General features: G+C 34.9%; 1 protein-coding gene across 4 annotated transcripts in view; it reads left to right on the top strand.

Annotated features, from left to right (window-relative positions):
- Nucleotides 1-26,051, top strand: part of CDH8 (cadherin 8) — a 129,481-nt gene that overhangs the window by 87,378 nt on the left and 16,052 nt on the right. For 2 of the 4 annotated variants that reach the window (XM_062586923.1, XM_062586924.1), the window contains exons 8-9: nucleotides 9,788-9,909; nucleotides 16,439-16,556. In XM_062586923.1, coding sequence (XP_062442907.1) covers nucleotides 9,788-9,909; nucleotides 16,439-16,556 — 240 coding nt within the window. Of the gene's footprint in view, nucleotides 1-220; nucleotides 232-8,645; nucleotides 8,661-9,787; nucleotides 9,910-16,438; nucleotides 16,557-26,051 lie in introns of all 4 variants that reach the window. The other 2 variants (XM_062586925.1, XM_062586926.1) reach the window with 2 other exon arrangements.

A 26,051-nucleotide genomic window follows, 5' to 3' on the forward strand; every position in this document is an offset into this window, starting at 1 on the left:
GAAGAAAATATGATTCACTTCAAAAATATTGGATAATATTCATCTGTAGGCTTATTATTTCTAAGCAGAATATGACTCTGTGCAAAATCTCCAGCATTTTTTTCTATAAGGCTGAAGCGTAAGTGTAGGTCAGAGTAGAGGTTTGTAACTTAATATGATTGTAGTTGACTGAAAGCACATTTCTAAGCATAATTATTTCTAGCATAGAGACTCAGAGTAGCATGCTTTTGAGTTTCTGGTAAAGTTGTTGGATAGCATCGAATGACAGTATTTTCAAGGTGAAAGATAGAGGGGAAAGATTTATTAAAGGTACATACTGATATGCTAGGGAGTGGGGTTTGGTTTTGTTTTTCTTACTCCTTTAAGCTCCTAGGTAGGACTGTTCGATGCTAAACTTTTAGACTCTAATTCAAATGCAGCAGATCTAGAAATTTTCCTTAGCCATGAAGGAAATCTAAAATCTATACAACAGCACTGTTAAGAAAATCAGTCTCAGAAAGAAATATGAGCTTTAAAAATGAAGAAATTTAAATAATCTTTTGTAATAAATTCTGATTTAACAAAAAAGCTGTATTAAAACATTTCAATATTTTGTCTAGCCCTAAGAAGATGGAGGTTTCTTATGAGCAGTTAATTATTTTACTTCAGTCAAGAAATAATTTAAAATAAAAAATACAAAATATTCCAGATACCTTGTCCTCAATCAATCTGCTTGTTATTGCTGCTAGTCACTATAAAATTTCAAAACTAATAGGATATTGCTTATATTGAGTCAATATTTTATAACATTTTAATATGCTTGATGTATTAACATATTAACAGTGTAATTGCTCTAGAGTGTGGGCCAGATTCCTGACTGTCATGCTTCAGTTCACTAGTGCAACTCCCTTGGTGTTCAAGACACAATGTTTGTTGTGTCTTAAACTTCTATTCAGTTTACTTCCTGACCATTCAGTGGCTTCTATTTTGAGCCAGATATTTTTCAGACATGTAATGGCATCACATTATTTTCTGGAATTTTTTTCAACATCATATTTAGAAATGAAAACCAGTTACTTCCTCACAGTGATTAATGCGTTACCCATTGCCTCACTAGGTTTGTAGTGCTGTGATCTACAAGAAGTAATGATCTAGTAGCATTTCTGTCCCACTGTTAATGATGTTAATCCAGATAATAAAGGTAGCAGAAATATGGCTGTTTTCTGTGGTTCTGTGTTTTTCTAACTCTTTTTTTTCGTTCTTATCAGCAACTGCCACAAGGAAGTGGAAAAACTTTTCTCAACAGCTTTTAGTAGACTTTGCCTGTTGGTAGCATGATGGGTCTGCAGAAGAGCCCTTCCTAGCTGCAGATGCTTCCAGAGGTTACAGTTGCTGATAGATTTGCTATTACTTACTCTTTAAGTTAGGTATAATTTTTTTCACGTTAAATGAACAGTATTTCTTTTATTTGCATTGATTTTGGAAAAATCAATAACTGTATTTCTGTCTTGTTTTTCTTTGTAGTATGCAAGTCGACAAATGGCTGCTGATACTTAAATCATGTTTGTAATTTTTTCACTAATAACAGCTCACCACTTCATGCAGTTAGTTTACTGAAGGTGACATAACTGCATACTCTAGCCTGACTTGCCTCATCATTAGACAAAAATAAGGCTCAATAACTCAATACTGTATAAGAAATACGGGTTGTTTTCTGCCAGCATTTGTTTCAGCTTGGTCTCTGGATAGATACGTGGGTGGAAGGGTATTAGCAACACACATTTTTTTGCTGAAGAATTTATTTAAGACCCGTGATGAAAACAGCATCATTTCCATTGTCATAAAGCTGACACAACTATAGGAGGTTGCAGTACAACCTGCTCAAGCAGCTATACTAATAATTTATTTAGAGTTATGTGTTTGTTTACTCATATTGATGTGTCACATATATCTTGATTATGTGTCACTATGAATATAAAGCTCACTGTGGTCAAAATTAGATATGCAGAAGAACAGTCTCTAAGGACATACTTTTTGCATCCAGGGCTTCTGACAAGAGACAAGTACCCATAATTGCTGCTTAAATATTGAAAAGGTGCTGCAGTTTCTGATTAGGCTGCCCCTTTTAAATCTGTTTTCAAGCCTCATCCCATCCCTTTGCTCCCTCTTCTTTAGTATCCTCCCTTCTCTTCACTAGTGCATGTCCCATGCAGTCTAACCACTGTCTTCGGCAGGATGTACGTTACATGTAGTGAACACTCCTGTGTCATCTAGTATGTCTAGTTGCTAGTGTATCTTCTAGCATTTTCTTTTTGGAGTCTGTGAAAATGAATAGGAAGTGGTGACACTGAAGCAGATTTTTTCAAAATATAAAAGAATTAATTTTTGTTAAAGGATGATCAACATGCAAAGCATTTTAAAATAAACAGCAACCTATGAGTGTGGGCTTTTTCTTTCTTTTTTTTGGCCTAGACTTGGCAATTCCCTCCAGCTTTAAGGTGGACATGAATTAGTTTCACTATCCTCTGCTCCCTTAGGGACAAAATTAGAGCTCACTGTAGTGACAACAAGCTAGTACCTTGTTGTCAGGAAATAATTTTTCCTCTTACCCTGCATGGCTACATTTAACAGATTAGTGTCTTTTGATTTTCTCTTCTAACCAGGGTAATGGTAGAAAATATCCTCTTCACAGCCATAAACTATGTTTGAGAAGATGCTTTGCTTTTCCAATCTAGTTTTACCTTCTCAAGCCCTTTTGATCTATCTCCATGCATTCAGACAAGATTATTATCATGCATATACACCAAGGAGAGCATGATACTTCTGAAAAAAATTACAAACATTTCCCAGTTTTGTAAATGGATCTTTCAATTCACAGAGGATCAGAGGTAATTACAGAATAACTATTTGTTAGGCTACTGAGTAACTGCATAGCTTAATGGTATGAAAAATGACAGAGGTTGCATTTGAATGTCAAATTACATTCTACCATCAGATATGCAAAAGAGGAGCCAATTCCATCAATGTGTATTGTGTCTGTATGAAGGAAATACACTGATTTAATTTTTAGAAAATATATATATCTATAGTTTGCTAATCAAGTTTTACAAATCAGTATTGATCCTTTAAATTTAACAGGTTCTGGCTTTAATAATTTAAATTGCATTTCATTTTTAAATTTTAAATTATTTAAAAGGTAGGAAATAGATAATGTGATATTAAAGACAAGAACTAGATAAAACTTGCCGAGTAGGAGTGATCTAATTAACTTCAGGAGGATCTGAATCAGGCCTTGAAGTGAAAGTACGTACAAACATCGTCTGTTTACACCACTTTGCTACTACAATGGCAAGCAAAGAAGTCAGTGCAGGGTTTGGTGGTTTGCCGCTGGTGAAGAAAAGCTATTTGGTCTTTCTGCCAGCCTTTTCATTTTCTGGCAAACTTTAGGCAGCTAACCCCTATTTCATATTAGTTCTGGTCTATATTCAACAATCCTTGTCTGACATGCACTAAGTAAAACTAAATGATAAATGAAAACAGTAGTGCGTAAAGACTTTATCTGAATGAGACCTAAAGAATATGGCTTTATTTAACATTTTCTGGCACAGATTGTTCATCTGTCACTGAAATTTTGCTTTCTTTTTTTCTTTTTTTATTAGCAGCAAAATTAAAGTATAACCTGCCTTCCATGCTAAGCCATAGATCTTATGTATTCATCGAAGGAAGGTAGATGGTCTTAGTCACCTCCTAACAGATGGAGGTGCTGCACTTTGGAAACTTTTAAACTACAAATTCAGCTTTGAAGTCAGTGACTTTAAAACATAGTCTGTCCTCAGTTTCCCCTTCTCCACATCCTCCTCCCAGAGTATCCAATCTAAATACACTCCTTGTATCACACCTGGTTAACCAGGTCAGGCCTGGTTCCCCCTGATTTATCCAGACCTGTTGAAGTGTGCATTTTGCAAAAGTCTGGCATTTTTTTGTGGTGATGAGATACAGAAAAATGGGCAAAAATGAAGGAGGCGGAAAATTTTGAGCAAGTCTTTGGTTAAACTTCTGACAACCTATCAGTGAGGAAATAAATATAGACTGTAACATAAGTTTGTTCTTGACTTGTTCACCTTACATCTGGAGACCCTAATAGAATAAACAGAAGGATCTGCTGAGAGGAGACAATACTTTTCATCTCCCTTATTATTTTTCTCCTAAAGAATGACTTAAGTGACAAACTTGAGAAATGTTTCACATCTTTTTTTTTTTTTTTCCTCCCTCCTACACATATGCACATATATACATTTTCTGCAAAATGTACTTCTCTAATATATTCCAGTGTACTGGAATAAATATAAATGGAACATTAATTTTGAGTTTATTGTCTTAGCAACTTGTATAGAAGTTTTTCTGCTATGCACTGATATGTTTATATTATTTTATAGTAATTCTACAACTCTCAGTATTTTCTCGTCCTTTAAACATTTAAGATTTTTTTTGATCTAAATGTTCATACTTTAATACTGTTTGTTTAATGTTTAATACCATACTTCAATATTGTTTGGGGTTTTTTTAAGTTTGTCTGCTTAGATTTTACCCTAACTCAGAAATAGCTTGTGGTCTGTTATTTTTAACAAAAATGTTGTCATTTTGCAATGTCTTTCCCTTACAATTTCAGTGTCATTTTCAGGTACTCAGGCTCTCTTGAATCAGGTCATTATGCAACACTTCAAATACGTGAACACAGCATTTGCTGCAGCATATGATTTCTATAGTTAAACTTCAAGATAAAGAACATTTCAGGTTCACAGTAACATCTCTGTTTATCAAGAGCTTGAGTATAGATTTGTCAGTTTTCTATGGCAAAAGAACAACTGTTATATGCTGTGGTGTTTTAGAGGTAAAGGATTGCACAAGAAAATACCAATGTAAAACCTAACAGGAGAAATAAGCTTATATGGGTTATCTTGCTAAAATCCTTAGATAAAACCATGATAAAGGCATGGGAAATGGATCTGTTAAAATACAGCTTCATGAATTTGCAATATCAGAGTTGTGAAATCAGTGTTGTTGCTTTTATTAAGTCAATGATTCAGATTTTGTTTTGATTTCTCTGTTAGAACTAGGACTTCTATTTCTAATTTAAAATATTATTATATTAGAAATTTCATTGAATCAGAGAGGCATGAAATAGCCATTTCCAAGACATACGATGATAATGATAAAAGACGTGTTATTTTTCAGGATTCTATGTTTTTTCCGGATATTTTTAGTTAAAATGCAAGACAGTTTGTGACTTTTTAAAGAGAATTTTGAGGTGATTTCACATGATCTAATTAACTAAAGGAAGTAAACGAACTGAACAGCATTTCTTTGTGTCAAAGAAATGCTGAAATTACATTTTTTGCAGCAAATATTTCCCTTTCTTAAACACCCTTGCCATTTAAGAGTAGTGGTATGTGTTTGTGTCAAGGAAAAACAGCAAAGTAGTGTTTTAAGTCTTCGTAGGAGCTGAGTAACTGCCTCATGTTCTATCACCAAGGCATGAGACCAAAAATTTGATTTATAAATGCTGGTTACTCTGAGTATTACTTGCTCCAGTATTACTGGAGAGTAAGATTGTTAATGTTGCTTAGTGTGTTGCATTAGAAATTTTTAATGATAAATATGCACGCACAAACACGTCTCAAATGCACAGTTATTTTTTTAGGAAGGAAGGAAGATGTTGATCAATACGTTGATCACAGTAAGAACTAGCATGGGTATGTAGCCTGCAGAAGGCCAGGTTTGGAGATACTTGATTGTGGAATTTTTTGTTTGCTTTTGGTTATCTTATTTGACTGGACCTTTTGTATCAAACTCTGCAAACTTTTTTAACCCAGAGCAAGTTTCAGTGGGTATGTTGCCCAAGGATGAATACCGGCAAGGCTATCTTTGAAGCATTTAAAATTCAAATAGCATCTTGAGAACTGAGAGTAAAGCCGAAATAAGACCTTTCAGTCTGCATTTCTAAACTCAGCTGAACTTCCCATTATATTCAGGTTTACTTACCGCTGATTAATTTGTCTAGTTGTTTTTCCATTGAGTCATCCTTTCCTGATATCTGTCTAGGTTTTCCTCTTCTTTTTTTGCATAGTTCTCATCTACTGAAAAGTACTGTGTCTTAGAGCTGTGGATGGTAATTGAGACGTCAGCAGAGACATAAAAAGCACTGTACTTTTAGGAAATTATTAGGAAACTAATTTAGGAAATTAGTTTGCCTGTAAGTTTGGTTCTTAAAGCTACATGATGGACTGTGGCAGTGGTGTCCACAAATGACCAACTGAGTGTATTCAAACTGAAAACAAAGTCCTTACAAGCAGCCTTACTCTGAAAGAGTTTTGGTTACCTACAACTAGTGGAAATCTTCTAATATTACATCTACCAAATATTACATGCTAAATTTTCAAACCAAGCCATTGCTTTCTAAGTGACAGTCCTAGTGATGTGCTTGCATTGCAAGACTGACATTACGTGCTTTTAAGCTGTGAATCATCATGAATACAGGTGTTAAGGTTTTCACAAATTAAGGTGGTTCCTTAGAGACAGGTCTCCATCTCAGTATTTTCAAGAGAGCAGTAATACTTGCAGAACTTCACTCCCTTTTATGATTAGGCATAAAATGAAGCAGATTCAGTCTAACTTAATTCTATTGGCTGTGTGGTTAATTGAAAAAAAAACTAAAAAATTTTAGAAAGAACTGCCTAACTCTTTTAGAAAGAACTGACTCTCCATTCATACAAACAAGGAAGAGTTGTGAACACTGCATACTAATCAGTACGAAGGCCAACCAATGTGATGGCAAGGAGTTAGCCTTCTCCTTCCTCATTCATCACTGGGGACTTCTAGGTGCAAGTTTGAGAGGGAGGAACCATCTGCAGCGGTGAGCAGGGAGAGCAAGTCTCCTAGGAGGGTGACATTGGTGTGAGTCAGGGACTGACAGGCAGTTCAGAAACTGGATGTGCTTTCAATAGCTGGTTTAGCTGAATGAAACTAAATTTCCAGCACAGTTGCCCGTGCAAAAGTAACATTTTGTGCAGTCATATATCAGAGTGGATCCACTTCAAGTGCTTTCTACTTTGCTCTGAGAAATAAAATGTCCAGGGATATTCAGCACTGCTAACAGAGACAGATTTAAATTTGAGAGGGTCATGCTGCATGTACGTTTTACCTTTGAGTAGATAGCAGACATTAAAAGTATCAAAATGGGAAGATGAAACTCTTTTATATCTTCAGTGTCTTCATCCTCAAGTGAATCTCTATTTGCTTAGTGAGAATTCATTTATTTGTTTTAATAGGGATGTTTGCAGCGATTTTTATTTATGGGCAAAGCACTTAGCACTTAGATGAAAATTCGTTGGAAGGTTTGCAGTGACAAAATAATAATGCAGTGTATTCAGTGTGGTGGGCAACGGAAGCAGTAGATAAAATTCCCTCTTTGTCTCTGTCTCTCCTTCTCAACAGTGTATTTCATTGTAGCCACAAGAACCTGAACAGGCAGTGCATATCTCCTTGTCTGGAGATTTCCAAACCGGTTGGGTCTCTCTTGTGTTTAGTAAATTAATTTTTTAAATGAATTCTCATCAAGTTTCTAATTATAATATCTTTAAATTTAATGTTTGTATTTCTGATGAAAGACAAACATTTTGGGGGCAGTCACAAGGGACATGAATAATTTCTTTAGAAGCTTATCTAATTAATTACATTCCTCTGTAATGTCTTTAAATTTTGAACTGCCATCATTTCATTAATTTAGATAAAAGTAAATCTTTAGTGTTTAAACGTGACACTAGTGCTGAGAATTGTGATAAGCTGGAGTGTTCATTGTCTGTATTTTTATCAAGTCAAGATTAAAAATATGTTTTAAATGTTTGGGATTTATGCTTTGCCTATCAACTTTTATTTGATTTCAAATAGGTTATTAATTCATGAAGTAAGTGTTCTCCTCACCTGTTAATAAGTAGTGTCACACACTATGTTGTGGAATTGTACATGCTGGCCTTACAATAGTTTGGTGGGGATTTCTTTCTATTCTGTAACACATTTCTTTCCAAACTAAACCCTTTGACCGCTTCAAGTGGGAAGCATTTAGGTTCTGATGTCTTATAATTTGCCATATCCTCCACAAGTAAAATTTGACTATTTTGAGCTATCCAGCTGCCACAAGGCCTTTGTTTATAGCACCAGTATTTTTAGTGATAGCTAGTGATTTGACTCTTTGGAAATAGGTATTTTTATGCAATTTCAAATTAATGTTAGTAGAGCAATTGAATTTATACAAATTTAGATTTATAAATGGAGCCCTCAAAATGATGGTCATCTTTAACATGTGAGAGAAAAGAAAAGCTGCAATTGTCGCAACACATTTAACTTCTGTGGAAACCACATACAATACACGGTGTGAACTGTGATTCTTCCTTTAATCGTTACTACCAGTTATAGGCTGCCACCATTTGCTACCTGCCGGTTCGCTGGTGGTGGAGCCTGAGCTGCCTCTCGTTTTGACATCTGCAGTCAGAGGAGTGCTGAATACTTGGCGCTAGGAACTTCTGTCCGGCCCCCTGGAATTGTCAGGGTTGCCTTCTGCGCAGTCAGTTCTGTGTGGCTGGAGAGCAAAGCCCGCCTGGCCTGCTCAGGGCGCTGGGCAGCGGGCAAGTTGTGACAACAATAGTACGTAAGATGATACCCTGAATTAATGCAGCAGCTTTAATTGGATGCAGTAATAATTTAGGCAAAAGCAGGCAGTTCAATTACAAGTCACTGAGCTCAGTTCACATAGTGTGAAATTCTTCAAATTGTTCATGACATAAATGAGATAATATGTTTGTAAAATCATATTCATTAGTAGATGGATTTTGAAACACGCATTGAGTTACTTGTAGAGGTATCCATGAGCCATAGAACATTTGTTTTTAACTGTTAGATCAGCTGATCACCACCGTTTAAATAGAGTTCATGTCTTTTCTGTTTGTGGAAAAGAATCATAAAAATCTAAAATATTTATGAATGGTTTCTTAAAATAAATATGCTGAAATAAGGAAAGGCACTCAAAACAGATTATGAAATTTATTCAAAGTAGAATGCAAATTGTTACTTTAGCTTTTCTTTCCTACAGCTTAACAAGGTTATTCTAATCTCTACAATGATAAACTCCTTTATGCAAAATAGCTTTATATTATAAATGATGAGGCTTTAGTTCAATGAACTAAGAATTTCACAGGACATTTTTTCTGTTCAGATAAAAAAGAATCAGACTGCTTTAATAATCCGAAGTAATATCTAGTTTTACCTATGCCAATCTGCAGACTGTCTTTATCACAATTTAGGTCTCAACATTAATCGTATTTGCAATGAAGAAATAATAGATGTGCAGTCAGAACAACTAATAGAGTAAAATGCTCTGTGCTCTGCCAAAGATAAACAAAGAAATAAATCTATGTTGTTTACTGCCTTCCCTTTTCCATGTATAATGGACTTTATCAATAAAACAATGCAAACTTCATCAAAGAAAAATCTTACCAATTTAGTCCAAGAAAGGTCTTCATTGAGCTAATCTCCAACAAATGCTGTTTGCAGTAGGGATTTGTTTATTCTTTTCAACCACACAATATTGGCCATCCTTCTTTATCTCATGCTCCAACTCTACTATTCATTACAGATAAGGCAACCCAATTAAGCAAAGACAGAGGATAGGAAGAATATGTTTTCTGTTTAAGCATGTATGCATCAATTCCAGATTAAATATGCTTGCCTTTTATGCTATGATTTTTTCTCTTAGGGAACCACAGTCAAGTGTCCCGGGTGCCTGTTGCTATCAAAGTTCTTGATGTAAATGACAACGCTCCTGAGTTTGCATCAGAGCATGAAGCCTTTTTATGTGAGAACGGGAAGCCTGGACAAGTAAATATCTCATGTTTTCAATGCTGTGTAACTGGTGTGTGGGAATGGGGTGCAATTTATTGTTGTCATCTTATCTTACCTTTATTTCCAAAATATGTGCCTTTGATCAACTTTAAGACCTCTTTCATTTAAGATAAATCTGTGATCATATTCTCTGGTATATCTCTCTATACACACATTTAAAGTATAGATTTTAAAGCAAAGGTGGATGCCTTGGGACCAAATCCAGAAAAATGCTGGGTAAACTCCAGTTGTTCCACTGCTTTTGATTGAGTTCATCACTGCATAGTACTTTCATTCTTTAGTACTACATACTACTTTAGTTCATGTATGTTGATAAGAGAAACTATAATCCAACCTGAATCTCACTTAGTCCAGCCATTGGACTATAGTGCAACTGGCCCAAGGCATAATTTAAGAGAAACACTTAAAAAAATAAACTCACTTTCCCCTACGTATAGGTATTGTATCTCAGTTATAATATCTAACTATCTACTTCTTACTCACTTTTCTATGATAATTGAGAAAAATCAAGAAAGCAAAACTGAAAGACATAATTGAGATTGAAAGTGTCCAAAGAGCGATGGAGTATTGGAGTATTCAGGTTCCAAGTTTTCATTCTATCTCAGAGAAAAGGTGACTTGAGAGATTATTTCTGTCTTTATTTGATGAAAAAAGAAGGTTAGGAAAGGAAGTTACTCATGGCTTTATAAGGTCAAATAAATATAGCTGTATTTCAGAAGCAACATGTAACTTGCATAGCCTTTTTCAAAGAAAAGAAACAAATCAATCCTTTAAAAGGTAAGTATAATGAAGGACAGATGTACAGAATTAGGAAAGAATAGCTTATATGCTATATAAATTACAAGATAAAGATTCATCAACATTTACAGACTTTTAGAAAGTAATGCAGTGTAAATAGACATTTATATTTCAGTCCAGCTGAAGAAATATTGTGTTACAACAATTCATTGTTTTTCAACTTTCTAATTTATTTCTAGATTGTGACATTTTATTTAAATAAAGAGCAGGTGACAGCTTGACACTAGACTTGATAATCCAGCTTTTCCTGTGTCTCATGTGGGAGTCTGGCATTAAATTCACTGTTTGCCAAAGTAGGTTACCTGACAATAGAGTCAGAAATTATTTTCTTTTAGTATTACTAAATGACAACCTATGTAGCTGCATGTGACAACCTATCTCTGCCAAGATCAGATTGTTAGAGAAGATTTATGATTTGACTTTCTGGCACCATTTTTGTTTATTAAAAAGGTGTCAAAAATGTGTCACTTAAGAAATGAGAATTCTCTCTAACCACTGAAGACAAGATTATTGAAATGTGTCCTTATGGGCAGACTTTCCCCAGCAGAGTTATGTTACTGTTGGTATTTAAGCTCTTTTTAGCTCCAAGTGGATTTCTGTTTATCTCAGGGTAGATTTTAGGTGCTGAGTAGTTGTTTTGTATGAAATTCTATATTTGAAAGAGTACACCTTAATCCAGGGCACAGAAAGCTTCCCTGAAATGAGAAGGATTTGTTGCATACTGTTTTCAGAATGTATCTGTCTCGGTATTCTTATCAAAATTCAGGTGATTGAGAAATAGTGAAAAGTGTTCACACCATTTTCATTTCGGAATGAAACAGTAAATGAGATTATTGATAGTCAGCTTCTAGGAAAGACTTTTATTTAAGCACTTATGGAAATCTTTTGTTAAACCGTATGCTGTTCCTCATGTTATTATTACCTCTTATGCTCTTGATCTGTTGGCAGATGTCACTCATGAGCATGAATCCTTGTATAAACTTTGCAGATAGTTTGGTAACCATCATGGCTAGAGGTGGCATTGATCCTTCAGTGTATTCTGTGTTTTAGGCAAATAATCTTATTGGGATAATAAGTATCCACCAGTCCAGAGCAACCACCAAGATTAGATTTAAACTGTCATTCAGAAATGATCTGCTCCTGTAATATCTTAGTGTGTGTACTACTTGATTGTTTTGTTATACTCCTTATTCTATATTCAAATTTTGGAAGTAATCATATTTGTCAGGATGTAGAATTCAAAAAATGTTTGAAATATGTGTCTGCTACAAAATAGCTACTATGAGAAAGACATTTTACATAGTAGCAAAACCCTACTTTGGCTAGTTCTCCAGAGTTTAAACATGAATATTACATATGCAGAAGAGATACGATTTTTTTATGATACTTCATTGTATTTACATTTGCAGTTCAACTTAAATATAACTTCAAATTGAATTTGAATCAGCATAAGGGAGATGATTACATCTGAACCTTTTACAAAACCTTATTTGCAGTCCCTAAATATATTGACAGAACCATCTATTACAGTTCAGTTTTCCTAGTGTTCTATTTTGGGTTCTGATATAATTGCGAGTGGCAAGTGCAGCTGCTGGTGATGTGACAGAATGCATTAAAAACTGTTGATGTATAACATTACCAGATGCATTTTCTTTGCTTTAACCTATCTCTAACAGTAGAATACTAACTTTACACCTAGTAGGAGAGGAAGGAAAGGGAAGAAGGAAATGTGTACATGCATGCATATAGGTATGTACACACTGCACATTTTTACACACAACAGAAAGTTGCCAGAAATGTTTATTTGTAAGTTTTAGGAAGAAAACAGAGTTGATTGTACTATTATAGTTCTTCTAAATGAAACATAAGCCAGCCCATGCCTTTCTGTCTTACGCTTTTTCTTCTCAGTTTGTTAGTTAAGCCAGAACATTCATAGTTTCTCTCTTTGTAGCTGTACAGTTGTTCTCCAGACCAGCTAAATTCTTTCCCCTGCTCCTGGAAGAGACATCTGTATTGCTGAGGAAGGGAGGTTCCTCAGCTGTTCCCCAGCCCATACCCAGGCTTTCCTAGGGGAGTGCTGTTTGCTCTGGCCAAAACCATTTTCAAATGATTGAATAGCGTACATGATCATGTAAATAGATGTGAGCACCAGTAGAGCTGCAAAAGTTTTTTCAAAGGGGGAATAACTGTTTTAATAAGAGTAGAAAACAGTTTGCTAATCATAAGGAGCCATTCTAAGTCTGGCTAATAAGTTGTGTTACAAGGAAAGACTTTTAAGCAGTACTGTATATTAAGATCACATAAATATAGTTATGCTATATCATAGGAACTTTGTTTTGTTATTTGTCCTTCTACATTATTAATTATTATACTGGCAATCTTTTATAAATACAATTTTGGGCACATGCGGTTTTGTAGAAATGCAGTATAAAGCTGCAGAATATAATGCCAAATTGTCCTCTGGGATCGTTTAACTATTGAATTAAAACTAGAGCTTCCTATTAAGCAAAACATGCTGATATACTGTTGTGAGCTCTTGTGATAGGGAAGGTAAGTCTTCCCTGGGAGTTTTTCTAGCATTCTGTGAACCACAAATGAATAGTTAGAAAATTACTTCAATAGTGTCTTCCACGACATGATCACTTAACAGTGAGCAATATGGCATTCTCATTAGCATAGTAATAAAAGTGCAGTAATGAAAATTATTGGACTTTTCTCAACCCTATGGAGTAAAAGATACAGCACTTTGTAGTTATTTTCTTTTTAAAAAAAAAAATATTTTAATGCAAACACACAAAGAAATAGGGTACGGTTGCTATGGGAACACTAACTCTTAATTCCTTGGTGTGTGTATGCAATAGAACAACTATAGTGTTTCACTAAGCCTGTCTTTTGCATATAATTTTCTGTGCATTTTTAAGGAAATGATTTAGTAAAAAAATGAGGGGAATGGAGGGAAAGGACTGTAACTAAAGAAAGACTTCTATAGGACATTAAGACTACATATCTTTAGTTCCTGAACAACAACAACAAAAAAAACTTAGAATATGCCCAGTTTCTATTTCTTGAAAATTTTCAATCTAGATAGTCTCCTCAGCTTATTTCATATAATTTCTGTGAACTGAAAACCTATAGCACTTATTATCTTGGCTACTGGCTTTCAGGTCTATTAGTTGAAAACTTGGAGAGAGTGAAGTGAGTTTTTAGAGTCCTCTGTCCTACATAATGCTGAAAAGAATTAACAAGTGTATGGCCAGTACAGATTAAATTGCATAACCATCTGATAAAGTGCATCTATTACGTGCAATTGACCTTGCAGACTTCACTGTGCTCATTTTCCTTTTTTCTTCTGCATTCTAACAGTGTTTGAGAAAGGGAACAATCATAAAATATATGTGCCTAAAAATACTCGTTTGTAATTCCATTCTAAATTGCACTTACCGAAGATCCAGAATTAATAATATCTGGTCCAGCCCTGGAACAGATGCCATAGGTAGGTTAGTACCTTCTGCCTCTGCTAAGAGAAAGCTTGGAGTGTTCCGTGTCTGTAAGTGGTTCTGTCTTTGCAAAGGAACAGAAGCATCCATTTATACCTTTTTCAACTGAATACATTTTCACAATGTTTAGCTCTCTGGGTTCTGTTAAAGAAGCTATCAAATTGGAGATCTAATTCTTTAAGCAAAAGCTATGTTAGACCTTTTTTTCACCATCTCTTCTTGACTTGAAATAATGGTAATCAAGATTTCCACTTTGACAGATGTAGTTATCCAAAAATTGATCAATTTATGTAATACTTGAACTATCTAAAACTTTTTCCATAGATTTTTGGTAGCAAATCTGACCTATCCAGAATATATAAATATATTATGCAAGGAATTAATTGCCTCAGATTACTTCCTAGGGCATCTTGTAAATTACATATGCCTATATCAAAACCTGTTCAAACATCTTTATCTAGATATAAAAAATGTTTATGTTTTGATGCTGTTCTGTGTGGCTATCTAGTAAGATTTTATTCTTTCTTAGACTCTGCAAGAGCAAAGAAAAAAGAGTGTGATAAAGAATATCATCCTACATGTAAGATATGTGTATTGGTAGTCTATCCTCCCTTACAGTACAACCAGTATAAAATATTATTAGCATTGTGTTAGGAAAGCATTAAAAATTTAAAGTAAGCTTCAGTGAATCTAGACAGGATCAGGCACTGTTTCCTTTTTTTAGTGTACTCTTTAAAAATGAAATTTATAATGATTTCTAATTGGAATTTAATTGTTAAAGAAAGTATTGGTCAGTTGCTTTAGGGATTATAAAAATAAATATATAAGATAAAAATGTTATTGACTTCAGTGGACACAGGAAAGTTCAATAATACACATTAAATGCCTAATAAGCCTTATCTAGTATGAGCTAACTACTACTGAAATTCAGCTCTGAGTGCTGGATCTGGGCCCACAGCTGTCTTAGTTTCTACTTCTCTGGAAGATGCTTGGAATCAAGTGCAAAAATCTTTCCTGCTTATTTTTAAATGATTTTTCATCTTTCCATATCCTTTTGCAGCTTTATGTGATTTTAAATGATCAGCTGCAGTATCATTCTGAGTAATCACAGAGTAGTTGGGGTTGGAAGGGACCTGTGGAGATCATCTATCTAGTCCAACCTCCCTGCTCAAGCAGAGTCAGCTAGGGTAGGTTGCCCAGGACCATGCCCAGCTGAATTTGGAATATCTCCAAGCATGGAAACTCCAAGACCTCTCTGGGCAACATGTTCCAGTGCTCAGTCACCCTCACAATGAAAAGGTCTTTTCTTATGTTCAAGTGGAATTTCCTGTATTTCAGCCTGTGCCCATTGCTTTTTGTCCTCTCATTGGGCACCACTGAGACGAGGCTGGCTCCATCTTCTTTATACTCTCCCATCAGATGTTTATAAACATTTGTTTGACATAAATGAAATACTCTGCAGATACTATAGATAATCGTACAAATCTCATGAGGTACTTCATACAAAGTTATTCAGATAATCCCAATCTGGCTGTACAACAATCTTTCCTCTTATAACCTCAGTAGCCTGCATTATTCTGGAAAACAAGCCGCATTGGTTAATGATGATATGTTAAAGCAATCCTATGTTCCTAGGACAGGAATAACTGAGGTTTTATTAAATTAAGGTTAGATTATTAAGCAGAATTTTTTTAAAATATATTTATTCAACTAAGGAAAAAAAGGTGATGGAGGAAAGGAGAAAGGATTAAAGATAAATTATACATTTTGATCCAGTGAGTAGAGTGGCTGTAGGAATCAAAGACTGCTCTAGGTATCATGAGTGTTTCTAAAACATAGTTTCCCCCCTTCTTTACTGCTGAATGAGAATATTTTGCTTGCTTAAATCATCAGCATTTTTTTTTACTGGAACCTCTAAGATGGGTACCTTAGAGCAGCCAGTAAAAAGCTGCTGCTGATTTAGGCAAGTAAAATATTCTCTGCCTTTTTGTCCTGGAGGAAGGTTAAATGGGACAGATTCAGTTCCTGTTCCTAGAACTTTCAATCTAGAACTTTCAATTTCAAGACCTGTAAAGGTCTTGCAAGATTGTAAATCATCATCTTTAATCTGGCACATGGAAAAGTGAGAATTAGTGCTATAGAATGTAAGGTTGTTTTCAATGCTGTATGCTGGAAATGTTCATATTTAACAAGAGTTTTCTCTGTTGTAGGTAATTCAGATTGTCAGTGCCATTGACAAAGATGATCCTAAAAATGGGCATTATTTCCTATATAGTCTTCTACCTGAAATGGTCAACAATCCAAATTTCACCATCAAGAAAAATGAAGGTAAATATAAAAAATGTATGTAATGTGTACCTGAATAGCTTTGTTTTGTACTGTGTTGTTGACTTCGTTACTTTACCAGTTTGTTTGGAAGATATTTATGCATGAGGTGTGTGTGCATGAGTTTAGAAGTAATGTATGAATTATCAAAAAATAAACAGAAAATGCTCTATTTATTTTTTATTATTCTAGCTTTTCCAATCAAGAAGAATGATGGCACCACTTTGTTAAGTGTTATTATAAAAAGCTAAATTCTTAAACCTGTTGGAATATATCACGGTTTTCTTCTTCAGTTAGATATGTTTTCTTTCCTAGCATTCACTCTAAGTATCTATCTGCCTATATCTGTACTTTCATATAGGAAATGAGTCATTATATGTTTTCTGCCTTTACAGTGGGACATAAAGAACCCCCCTCAAACTGTTTCATAATCAGCAGTACTGTAACACAAACTGAGCTAAGCATCCTAAATGTGAGATGATTTGCTTTGAACAGTGTAATAAAGTAAACAAAGGTCTTAACATTTCTCTTTGTGTTTAAATACTTAGCTCATATCGTTAAATAGCCTTGTCTCTCCAGCATGTTACTCATTTAAGACCCGCTCTTACTCTCAATTACAGCCAATGGCAAAATACCTCCTGATCTGAGTGGGAGTAATGAACCTTATTATATAACATGTTTTAGAAAACTAAGTCCAATTTTGTTACAACTCAGTTTTACACAGATAAATTTTAATGCATGGAAATCAGTTAAATGTGTAAATCCTTTTAAAACAACCAGCTGAAGTGCCTTTGGAAGTAAAAATCCACTTGAGTGGACTCTTCAGATTTAAACTTTCATTATCAAAAAATAAAATTCCAAGTATACCTACTACTTTTTTTTTTTTAATCAAAACTGCTAACAGAAGTATGTAGTCCATGTGCTATATGGACTCCAACACAATCTCCTATATGAAGCAAATATTCCTGTCAAAACCAAAATCAAAATTTGGTTGAGGTCAAGTTTTATGTCATAGAAAAACCATAAATCTTTATTCAGTTGCACCACTTAAATACTGAAGTTGACCATGACTTTTATATATCTGCAAGATAAGCATGAGTGATTATTCTTGCTGGACTCCAGTGTTTCTAAAATAAAACAAAAATCAAGTCAAATTCATAGTCAAGCTAATGCATGTCTGGGTTGACCTACAGTCAGTTTGGTAAGGTTTATTAAAAGCAGTAGAAAATGCCTATAATAAACTTGGCTCTCATTTCTGGAGAAATTTGTTTCTGAGGTTCAGATCAGTTCTGAGGCACAGCCCACTTAGGCTTGGAAATGTTACTGGTGGGCAGAATCCTCAACAGCTTCCAACAGACTTGACCACAGCTTCACCTTCCTCCCATAGCCTTGGCCCTACCCCTAAAACAATTAAATATTTGTTTGGCAACAAATTCTTCAAGGCAGGAGAGACCACTATAATGGCTCTGAAGAAATGCTACCATCTTACAGGTCTTAAAAACGGATTCCATTATCTCAAGAAACTTAATATAGAAATGCAGTCTTTCATTTGATAAAATTAGTGTGTGCGGGTTTCCTTTATTTCATGCTTTTTCAACTATTGCCTTTCTCCAAAATTCTATCAAGTGCAGAGGGAAACAAAACAACCCCCCTTTTTTTAGAGCTTTTCTGAAATTATCTTATTGTTTTGGGTTCTTCTTTTGTACTTTAGGTAGCATTTGGCAATTATTTTTGTACTTCAGGAAGTAATGACATTATTTCATCTCATCTGTTGTCACTAACATTCAAACAATGCAATTTGGTATCTGCTACGGGAAGAAAGCTGTGAAGTTCTGTTTCTGTCTGTGCTAAAGAGTACATATGACTCAACTACCTTTTCCAACTATATGAAACATAAGTATGAATTTGAGTTTTTTGCCTGTGGGCTAATGCTTTTTAAAAAAACTTTCCAGTTTGCCTTATAGTCAATTCACATTATACTTCAGTGACTAACTGTTCTGCCCAAATATAGTACAAAAATCTTCTGATAGGGTACTTGTGACAAATATTTTTAGTTGACTAACACAAGCTCATTAGAAATCAAAAATCCCACTTCTCCTAAGGTTACACTGGATTTTACAGAAATTGTCTGTGATCCATAGCAGAATCTGTTCCTTGAAATGATTTTCAGGCACTCCAACACGGCTTTTAACTGTTGATCTGATAACTGCATATTTACAATCCTTTCTGCAGATAGGATATCCTAAAATAACCCATAGAGGTTCTACTGCCTTTCTGAAGGCTCAACTAAAAATGTAATCTTAAATGTCATCCTACATCTCACCAAATGTCTCTAGATCATCTCTCAGCAATCTTTATTTCTCATATCTCCTGATCTGTTCTTTCTGTTCCTTTCACAGATCAAATACCTGCTACTGAGTAGTTTTTCTTAGGCTTTGTGTAAAACAATCCTACTCTCTTGAACGGTAATGCAAGGAAAGCTGGTCATTTAGCTGACTTGACACATAAACTTTTACCTCTTCACAAGAGAAATAATAAAATTGCATAGCAAAAGTATAATAAGTTCATTCAACAGTAGAAAGCTTGTAATGTTTTTTATATCACTGCAGGTGACTAAACCTGTGAGTCCATGATAGAAAAATCCTTGATTACATAAACTCATATAGGCCGACTGGCTGATCATTTTTCATCTGTCGTTGTGCTGAGTTTCTGAATAGAAGCAGGAATGGGAAAAATTAAAATAAATGTTTTATGTAGCGTTTCGGACACACCAAAAAGAATCGAAGCACTCAGATGAAAATGTCTTATATTTAGACAGAATTTGATACACTCTTTTTTGAATCCTGTTTTGAATGTTTTAGAATCCTTAGTTGAATGAGGTTAGTCCTTCAAAAAGTGTGTAGGATCTACAGCATAACAGAAAGCTGACAGGAACTTAAAGGACTGGTAAGGATTTTGTATCTTCATGGCATCACTAAATTGAAATGAGATCCCTGGAAATGGAATTATCATTTGTTTATACTCTTTTCTCAGGTGAGTGGTCACAAAACATTATCTGAAATCTAATGCTAGTAAATGGATTGTCTTCTTCATTCCAAGCAATACACTCACAGAATTATACATTTTCAACATTGAAGTCCTGTCATTCTTATGGTTTCCTTAGTATGTTCAACTGAAAACTGAATTTTGTGATGAAAAGCAGTTTTCACAGATATAAACATTATGATGCTGCAAATACAGTTTTTACTTTCAAAAACAAGCAATACAGGTTTAGCGTAAAGTAATGAGAATTCACATTTCTTCCAAGATTTTTCAATAGAATGTTTTCATTTTTTCTCATGCAAAATTGTGTTTCCAGATGTACTAAACACTGAATCAAATGTTCTGTAGTGCCTTTGGATGCAACTACTCTTCTGATTAGATATGATATTCCACACCTCTAACTTGGGTTTATATAGTAGCAGCAGTCAAAGGGCTGTCTGGAGCATGGGCAGACCTTACTTTTAAGGTTAAAAGGACTATCATAATTGTATACATTCCTATTCCTCCAGAAGTCCTATAGCCCCATAAGAAGCCAGCCTCTCCCCTTCTCCATGATGTTCTACGTCTATCTGGTGATGTGAGCACTTAATTGGAGCCAAAGTGAATTTGGCATAGTTAATAGGGATTTTATTTTCTTTGAAACTGAAGCATTATATGTATCTCGATGAGTGGTTCTCTATAACAAAGTTAATATTTATCTTCAGTCATGCATAGTCTATTATGCCTATGATATCTATAATAGTTCCAAGAACATTCATGTTTAAATGTTCATTTTCTTTGTTCTTTGCATCTAGCAAGTTTAATCTGTCACTTATGTCCTCATTGTGCTGCTTTGAAAGTAGTAGGCAATGTGCCCTATGTTTAAAAGGAAATAGCCTACTATTATAATCACCCAGTTACTAACTGGATTCCACGCCTTTGTATACTGTTGCACATCTTATTCAAAATTTGTTGTTTCTCATCACCTCCTTACCATCTATAAACCAGGATTTCTAAAGTATTTAGAAATAGCTGGAGAAAGGAATACCTGCAACCTCTCATTTTGATGTCCTAATTTAGAAAACTAAAAGCGAATGACCAGAACTGCTTAATTAGAGAAAGTACTTCCATATCAGTCAGTGGTTTCTAATTCAATAAAACCTAGATTTGTTCACATTTTTTCCCTGCAAATACTTTTTGGCAGCATCTGTCAAATGCCTACCTGGAAGATGTCTTTTTTGTTCCCACAATAGTAACTCTCACATGCTAAAATAAGTTTCTTCCCCTGAATTAGTTTCATATTGCATTTCTTGATGAGTGTCTCTGGCATTGTCTTAGCTACCTGCTAAAGCTCCTGTGCTTTTGATGATTGACTTTTCCTTCCAAATACATACCTTGGAGAGTTAAGAGGTGGTGCAGCTACTTCAATGTTCTCCTTCCACTTTGCCCAATTTCAAAGTTAACCCATTGACCTCAGGTACAAATTATCTTAGCAAGGACATAATTAAACCCGTAATTTCTTGATGAAAGTACAATAAACATTCAGAATTTCAGCACCTACACGGTCCCTTGGATATAAGCTGTAAAACCTCTTACTCTTTTGCAGTTTCATGCAATTTTCAAGAGCCTCAGGAAACTTTGTGGCCCAGCTGCCATCCACGCCAGAGGGACTTTCACAATAGCAGTTCTGCAGGGAAGCATGCCTAATACGTTTAACTATCATCCTCATTTTTTTATACATAGGTAATTAGACTTTTGCATGTTTTTTCTAAGTACAGTTTTAAAACATATGAAATCACATCCATGTTACTGTTGTTCTTAGAAGGTAGAATTAAGAGATATGTTCAGAGATGTGTCCTACACCCTATAAGCAAGTATTTTTCTACTATGTCTGTAATATTAGTGGCATGGAGTAGCATTTATGAGACTACATCTAAAATAGTAAAAGAATATGATGGTAATCTGGGAAATACTATTGATCACTAATCTCTTAATAGGCATAGTTTTGTCACCTGAAATCACAGGGAATACTTTCATAGCTAGGCGCATTCAATGTGAAAGTAGCAGAATTAAAAATAAGTTATGCCTATGCATTGAAAAACAACAGACTAACCTATAATCTGGCACTTCTGTGCCAGAATTTGTCAGCCACTGACACGTCATGTGTCTCCAGGAGCATTCAAAGTGTGAAAAAAACATATATGTGTGTGTGTGTGTGTGTGTGCGCATGTGTGCATATACTTTAAATCTTTTTCTTGGCATGGAATTATAACTGGAGCATTTTAAATAGCAAATATCAACAATTTTTATAGAAAGGGGATAATAGAACTACTTGAGATTGTTATTATTATTATGAAATGATATAGTTAATGAAATGGTGAATATAAAATTATTGAAAGATATCCTTTGGCATGGTTGAAATATTTTCTCAATAGGATTTTCTTTTACTTTTTATTATAAATTATGATTTATAGAAGCTAAACAAAAAAACTTAGGATGTTTTGCCCAGGCTGAGTACAAAGGTCTCAGGTTTATCAAAACAAATCATTTGGTAGTTAAGGACTTTGCCCCATGGAAAATTTTAGTTCTGCAGATTCAGACTACTCTCATGTGAAATTCTGTTTCAGAAACCTCCTAATTATATTTCAGACACATAACTGCCTTTCTTACTTGAAAAATAATGTATGATTTATAGGCCTGAACTATTGCATTCTATTCCTGATGCACAAGTTAGACTACACAGCTTGGGTCCAAGCTCCTTTGTAAGAATAATGTCTCAGGTGTATGCTGAGGTGTAATGTCTCAGGTCTGTGTGCTGGAAAACAAGGAAGAAATAGGATCTGGCTGTGTGGCGATAAGAGAACGCTATGCCACTTTACCTTTGTCACTATTGGAGCAGAGAGGCAGGCCTGAAAAAGGAAAAGACAGATTCTAGCTTCCAATCCATTAATATGCAAAATGTGGTATTCAGCGAGTGCAAATGCTTTTCCTGCAGGAAGTAGATGTGCCTTAGATGATATCTGTGAGGCCCTGAAATCATTCATTTTTATAAGGGGCAGAGGAAATGCAGTTCCTTATTTATTATACTCAAGTTCCTTCGTCCTTAGTCCTTAGACAATTGCCCTGATTGAAACTGCTTTGGATCAGAAGCTATGTTAGACCATTCTTTGTAGGAAAAGTAATCAATTTTCTTATTTACATATCTGACAGAATTCTAAGATATAATGTCATCCTGGGAAGTAATAGCCTGTGTCTAAGGACTCAAAAAGACAAACCCTTTCTGCTAATGATAGAGTGATAAGCAACATCAGGTGGGTATCAGTGCTATAAATCTTTAGAATATTCTCAAAATACAGAAGACTGGTAGAATTTCAAGTTAATTGCAAAGCATTACCAAGGAACCCCAGTACATTCCAGTAATGCTAAAAAGTTCTGTCTTGCTAGGCATTGAATCCAATTTCCATTATATGATTTTCTATTGCAGTTGAAGCAATATATTCAGCTCTTCTACTGTACCAACTTCCAGTCTTAGTAAGCTTTTCCATGGTACAATACTGTTATTTCCATCTACTCTGAGACCACCGGTGAAAATATTCTCTCTATATATATCTTTCATGTCTGGTAGCTTTCTGCTATTGACTGTTTTCTGTTATTCCCTGTTCTGTTACTCCTTGATGTTGAATATCAACAGAGTACTATTTGAAACAAGTTCTCTGGTACAGAAGGATGTTATGTTATTCTCTGAAGTGAAGATTTCATTAATATAGATGGGAGAGCAACATTTTTCCTCCCTCTATCCTTTGTATGCCACTTCCTTCACTGACATCTTACTCTGCTGTCTTTCCCATCTTTCTTCCTGCATGTAGACCATTTCTTTTTCTAGACTCCCTTCTAATCAGAGCCACAGAACAGGTGAAGACTAAGTGCAATACCTCTGGAAACATACTTTTTAGCCCTATCTGGATGATTTACTCCTTCTTAAAATTGATATGTACTTTCCACCACTTACGTAGACTGAAGAGATGAATTCTTCTTGGTGCACACAGCCGCTTTAGCTGAAACTGAGTGTCAGAAAAATAGAATCAACTTTTCAAAGTGTAACTCAGCTACCATCTTCCTCCGCTCTTTGACCATTCTGTCTATTCTGTCCATCTGAAACCTTATTGACTCCTCTCCTGTATTCAGGATGCAGGGCTCCAGACAGACAGAATCTCTCTCTTCTCCGTCCTAAGCTCGATGTGATCCATCACGTCTTCATTCAGCTGGACAGGCCAACATGATGAATGAACCAGCAAGGAGGGGGCCATCTGGTAAGCCAATTGTCCTCTTTCAGGCATCTTTTCGCTCTTCTTCAGCTCTGCTGTGTTCCCCACCACGTCTGTACTTTTTACGGCTTTGTAGCTGGGAAAATGTTTCTCCTGGAGCATTTCTGTTCCAAATGCTATTTAACTTTTCAGTCTTGTTTTAATCTCTCTCTGTTATGGTGACTTCTTTCCAATCTCACAAATATATCTTACTGCAGAAGACTTGTAAATGCAGATTGGAAAATAAGACTTATTTCCACAGCATCATATCCTTGTAGAGAAAGCCTTATTTTTATCATGTGAATCAATCACAATTTCATAGTTATTTCAGGAAATTTATGTAAACATGACCCAACCCAAAGCAACACAAAATGTGAGGGATGAAATACAGGATAATGATGTATATATGCAGCATGCCATCATGCCTACATGGCAAAAGAGACTTTATTTATTCATAATTTATTAGTTCTGCTGCTAGCAACATAATGTTGACAAGGTGTCAATTATGTTTCATTTTATAAATCAAGCTAATTAAGAAGCAGATGCAATCTGAGTGGAAAAGATCTGAGGTCAGTGTTGTGTACCATATGTATGACAGTGCTTACTCATGATGAGGAGATAGATTGGACAGCTGTGAATTTCTGTGCTATAGGAGTTTTATTGTGCCCAGATAGTGTAACATCTTTATCTCTTTTTTTCTCGTTTATCTCATTAATTTCTCAATAAAAGTGCAGAAAAGCGAGTAACACTGAGATTACTTTAAAATAGTAAGGAAGGGATAAGAGGTCATGAAAACAAAACAAAAAATAATAATTTGGTCAGTAAATTATCATAAAAAGATAACATGGAGGAAAGAAGTGATAGAGATAAGAACAAATTACATTTTTAATATGACTTAATTTCAGAAAAGTACTGAGGAAAAATAATAATTAAATCAGGGTCTCAACACTGAACTGCTCAACAAACAGAAGAGACTTCTTGACCTTGTTCTTACTGAGTATTTAAGTTCTGTATTAAATATTATTAGGACAATAGTAAGATCCACAGTATCATCTTTCTGAAATTTGTCTTTTCTTCCCCAGAAATACTGTTCCAATAGCCCTTTACCTTTCAAAGCCTCCCTAAATGCTTTAAAAACATGTCATTGAAGCCCAACAGCAACCATGACATTTATGTGGGAGGACTTCAAAAGTATGTAATAGTAGTAGTTGCCTCCATTCCTATCTTTGTCTACTTATCTTTTAAAATGGCCAATGTTGTAGTCAAACAAAGCAGCAAAAGCACATCTATTTTTCAAAACATTTTTGCATACAAAAACTGAAATTAAATTTCAGTTTTTGAATTAAATTAAATGATAGAAGCTATGTGGACAGCAGTAACTTGCTCTTTCTTCTCACAAGTTTAAAATGTTTTGGTTATGTATGCAGATTAGTAAGCTAAGTATTATTTGATCACATTAAAAATTGTTCTAATGTACATTTTGCTTTAATCCTAGCAGAATGAGCTAAATTCTAATCATAGATGGAGAGATCAGCTTTCATGAGTTAATAGATCTTAAAGCAGCAGGAGTTAGAGGAGAAGTCTGCATAATTTGCTCATCACTATCATTTGTCATATTTGCTAGACTTGCTAGGTTCTCTGAATGATGTAGTATTTCTGCTGCCACCTGACAGTTTGCATTGGAAATATTAGGTGATTATAAAACAGAAATATCTTTCCCACCAAAAAAGATCACAGGATGTGTTGAACAGGAGATTTAAAATTTCTAAAATGTGTTGCATCATTTAGAACTCAGACTGTAGGAGAAAAAAAATAAAACTATTTCCCTGCCACCTTTTCATGCCATATGTTGTTAAGAACATATATATGAGAAAAATGTCTCTTGCTTTCTGGGCGAGGTGCTTTTTTGTTTTGTTTTTATAAGCAAGTGCGCATAAGAACATTTGGAGATAATAGTCCAGATTTTTAAGTAACTATCTTCTGAATAAATGTTGTTTCAAGACTACCCCCAGAGTACAATTTCTGGTTTCATACTTGGAACTAATTTCTAAAGGTTTTCTGCAAGAAATAATTCCTGTGCTGGAAGTGTTCATGGACAACACACTGACTATGTTTGGTTTCTTGTAATTTGGATTAATTCACTGAGTAGGAGGAATAATGTCCTAGAGCTGAA

The sequence above is a fragment of the Rhea pennata genome, chromosome 13, assembly GCF_028389875.1.
Source record: "Rhea pennata isolate bPtePen1 chromosome 13, bPtePen1.pri, whole genome shotgun sequence".
In the NCBI taxonomy this organism is placed as follows: domain Eukaryota; kingdom Metazoa; phylum Chordata; class Aves; order Rheiformes; family Rheidae; genus Rhea; species Rhea pennata.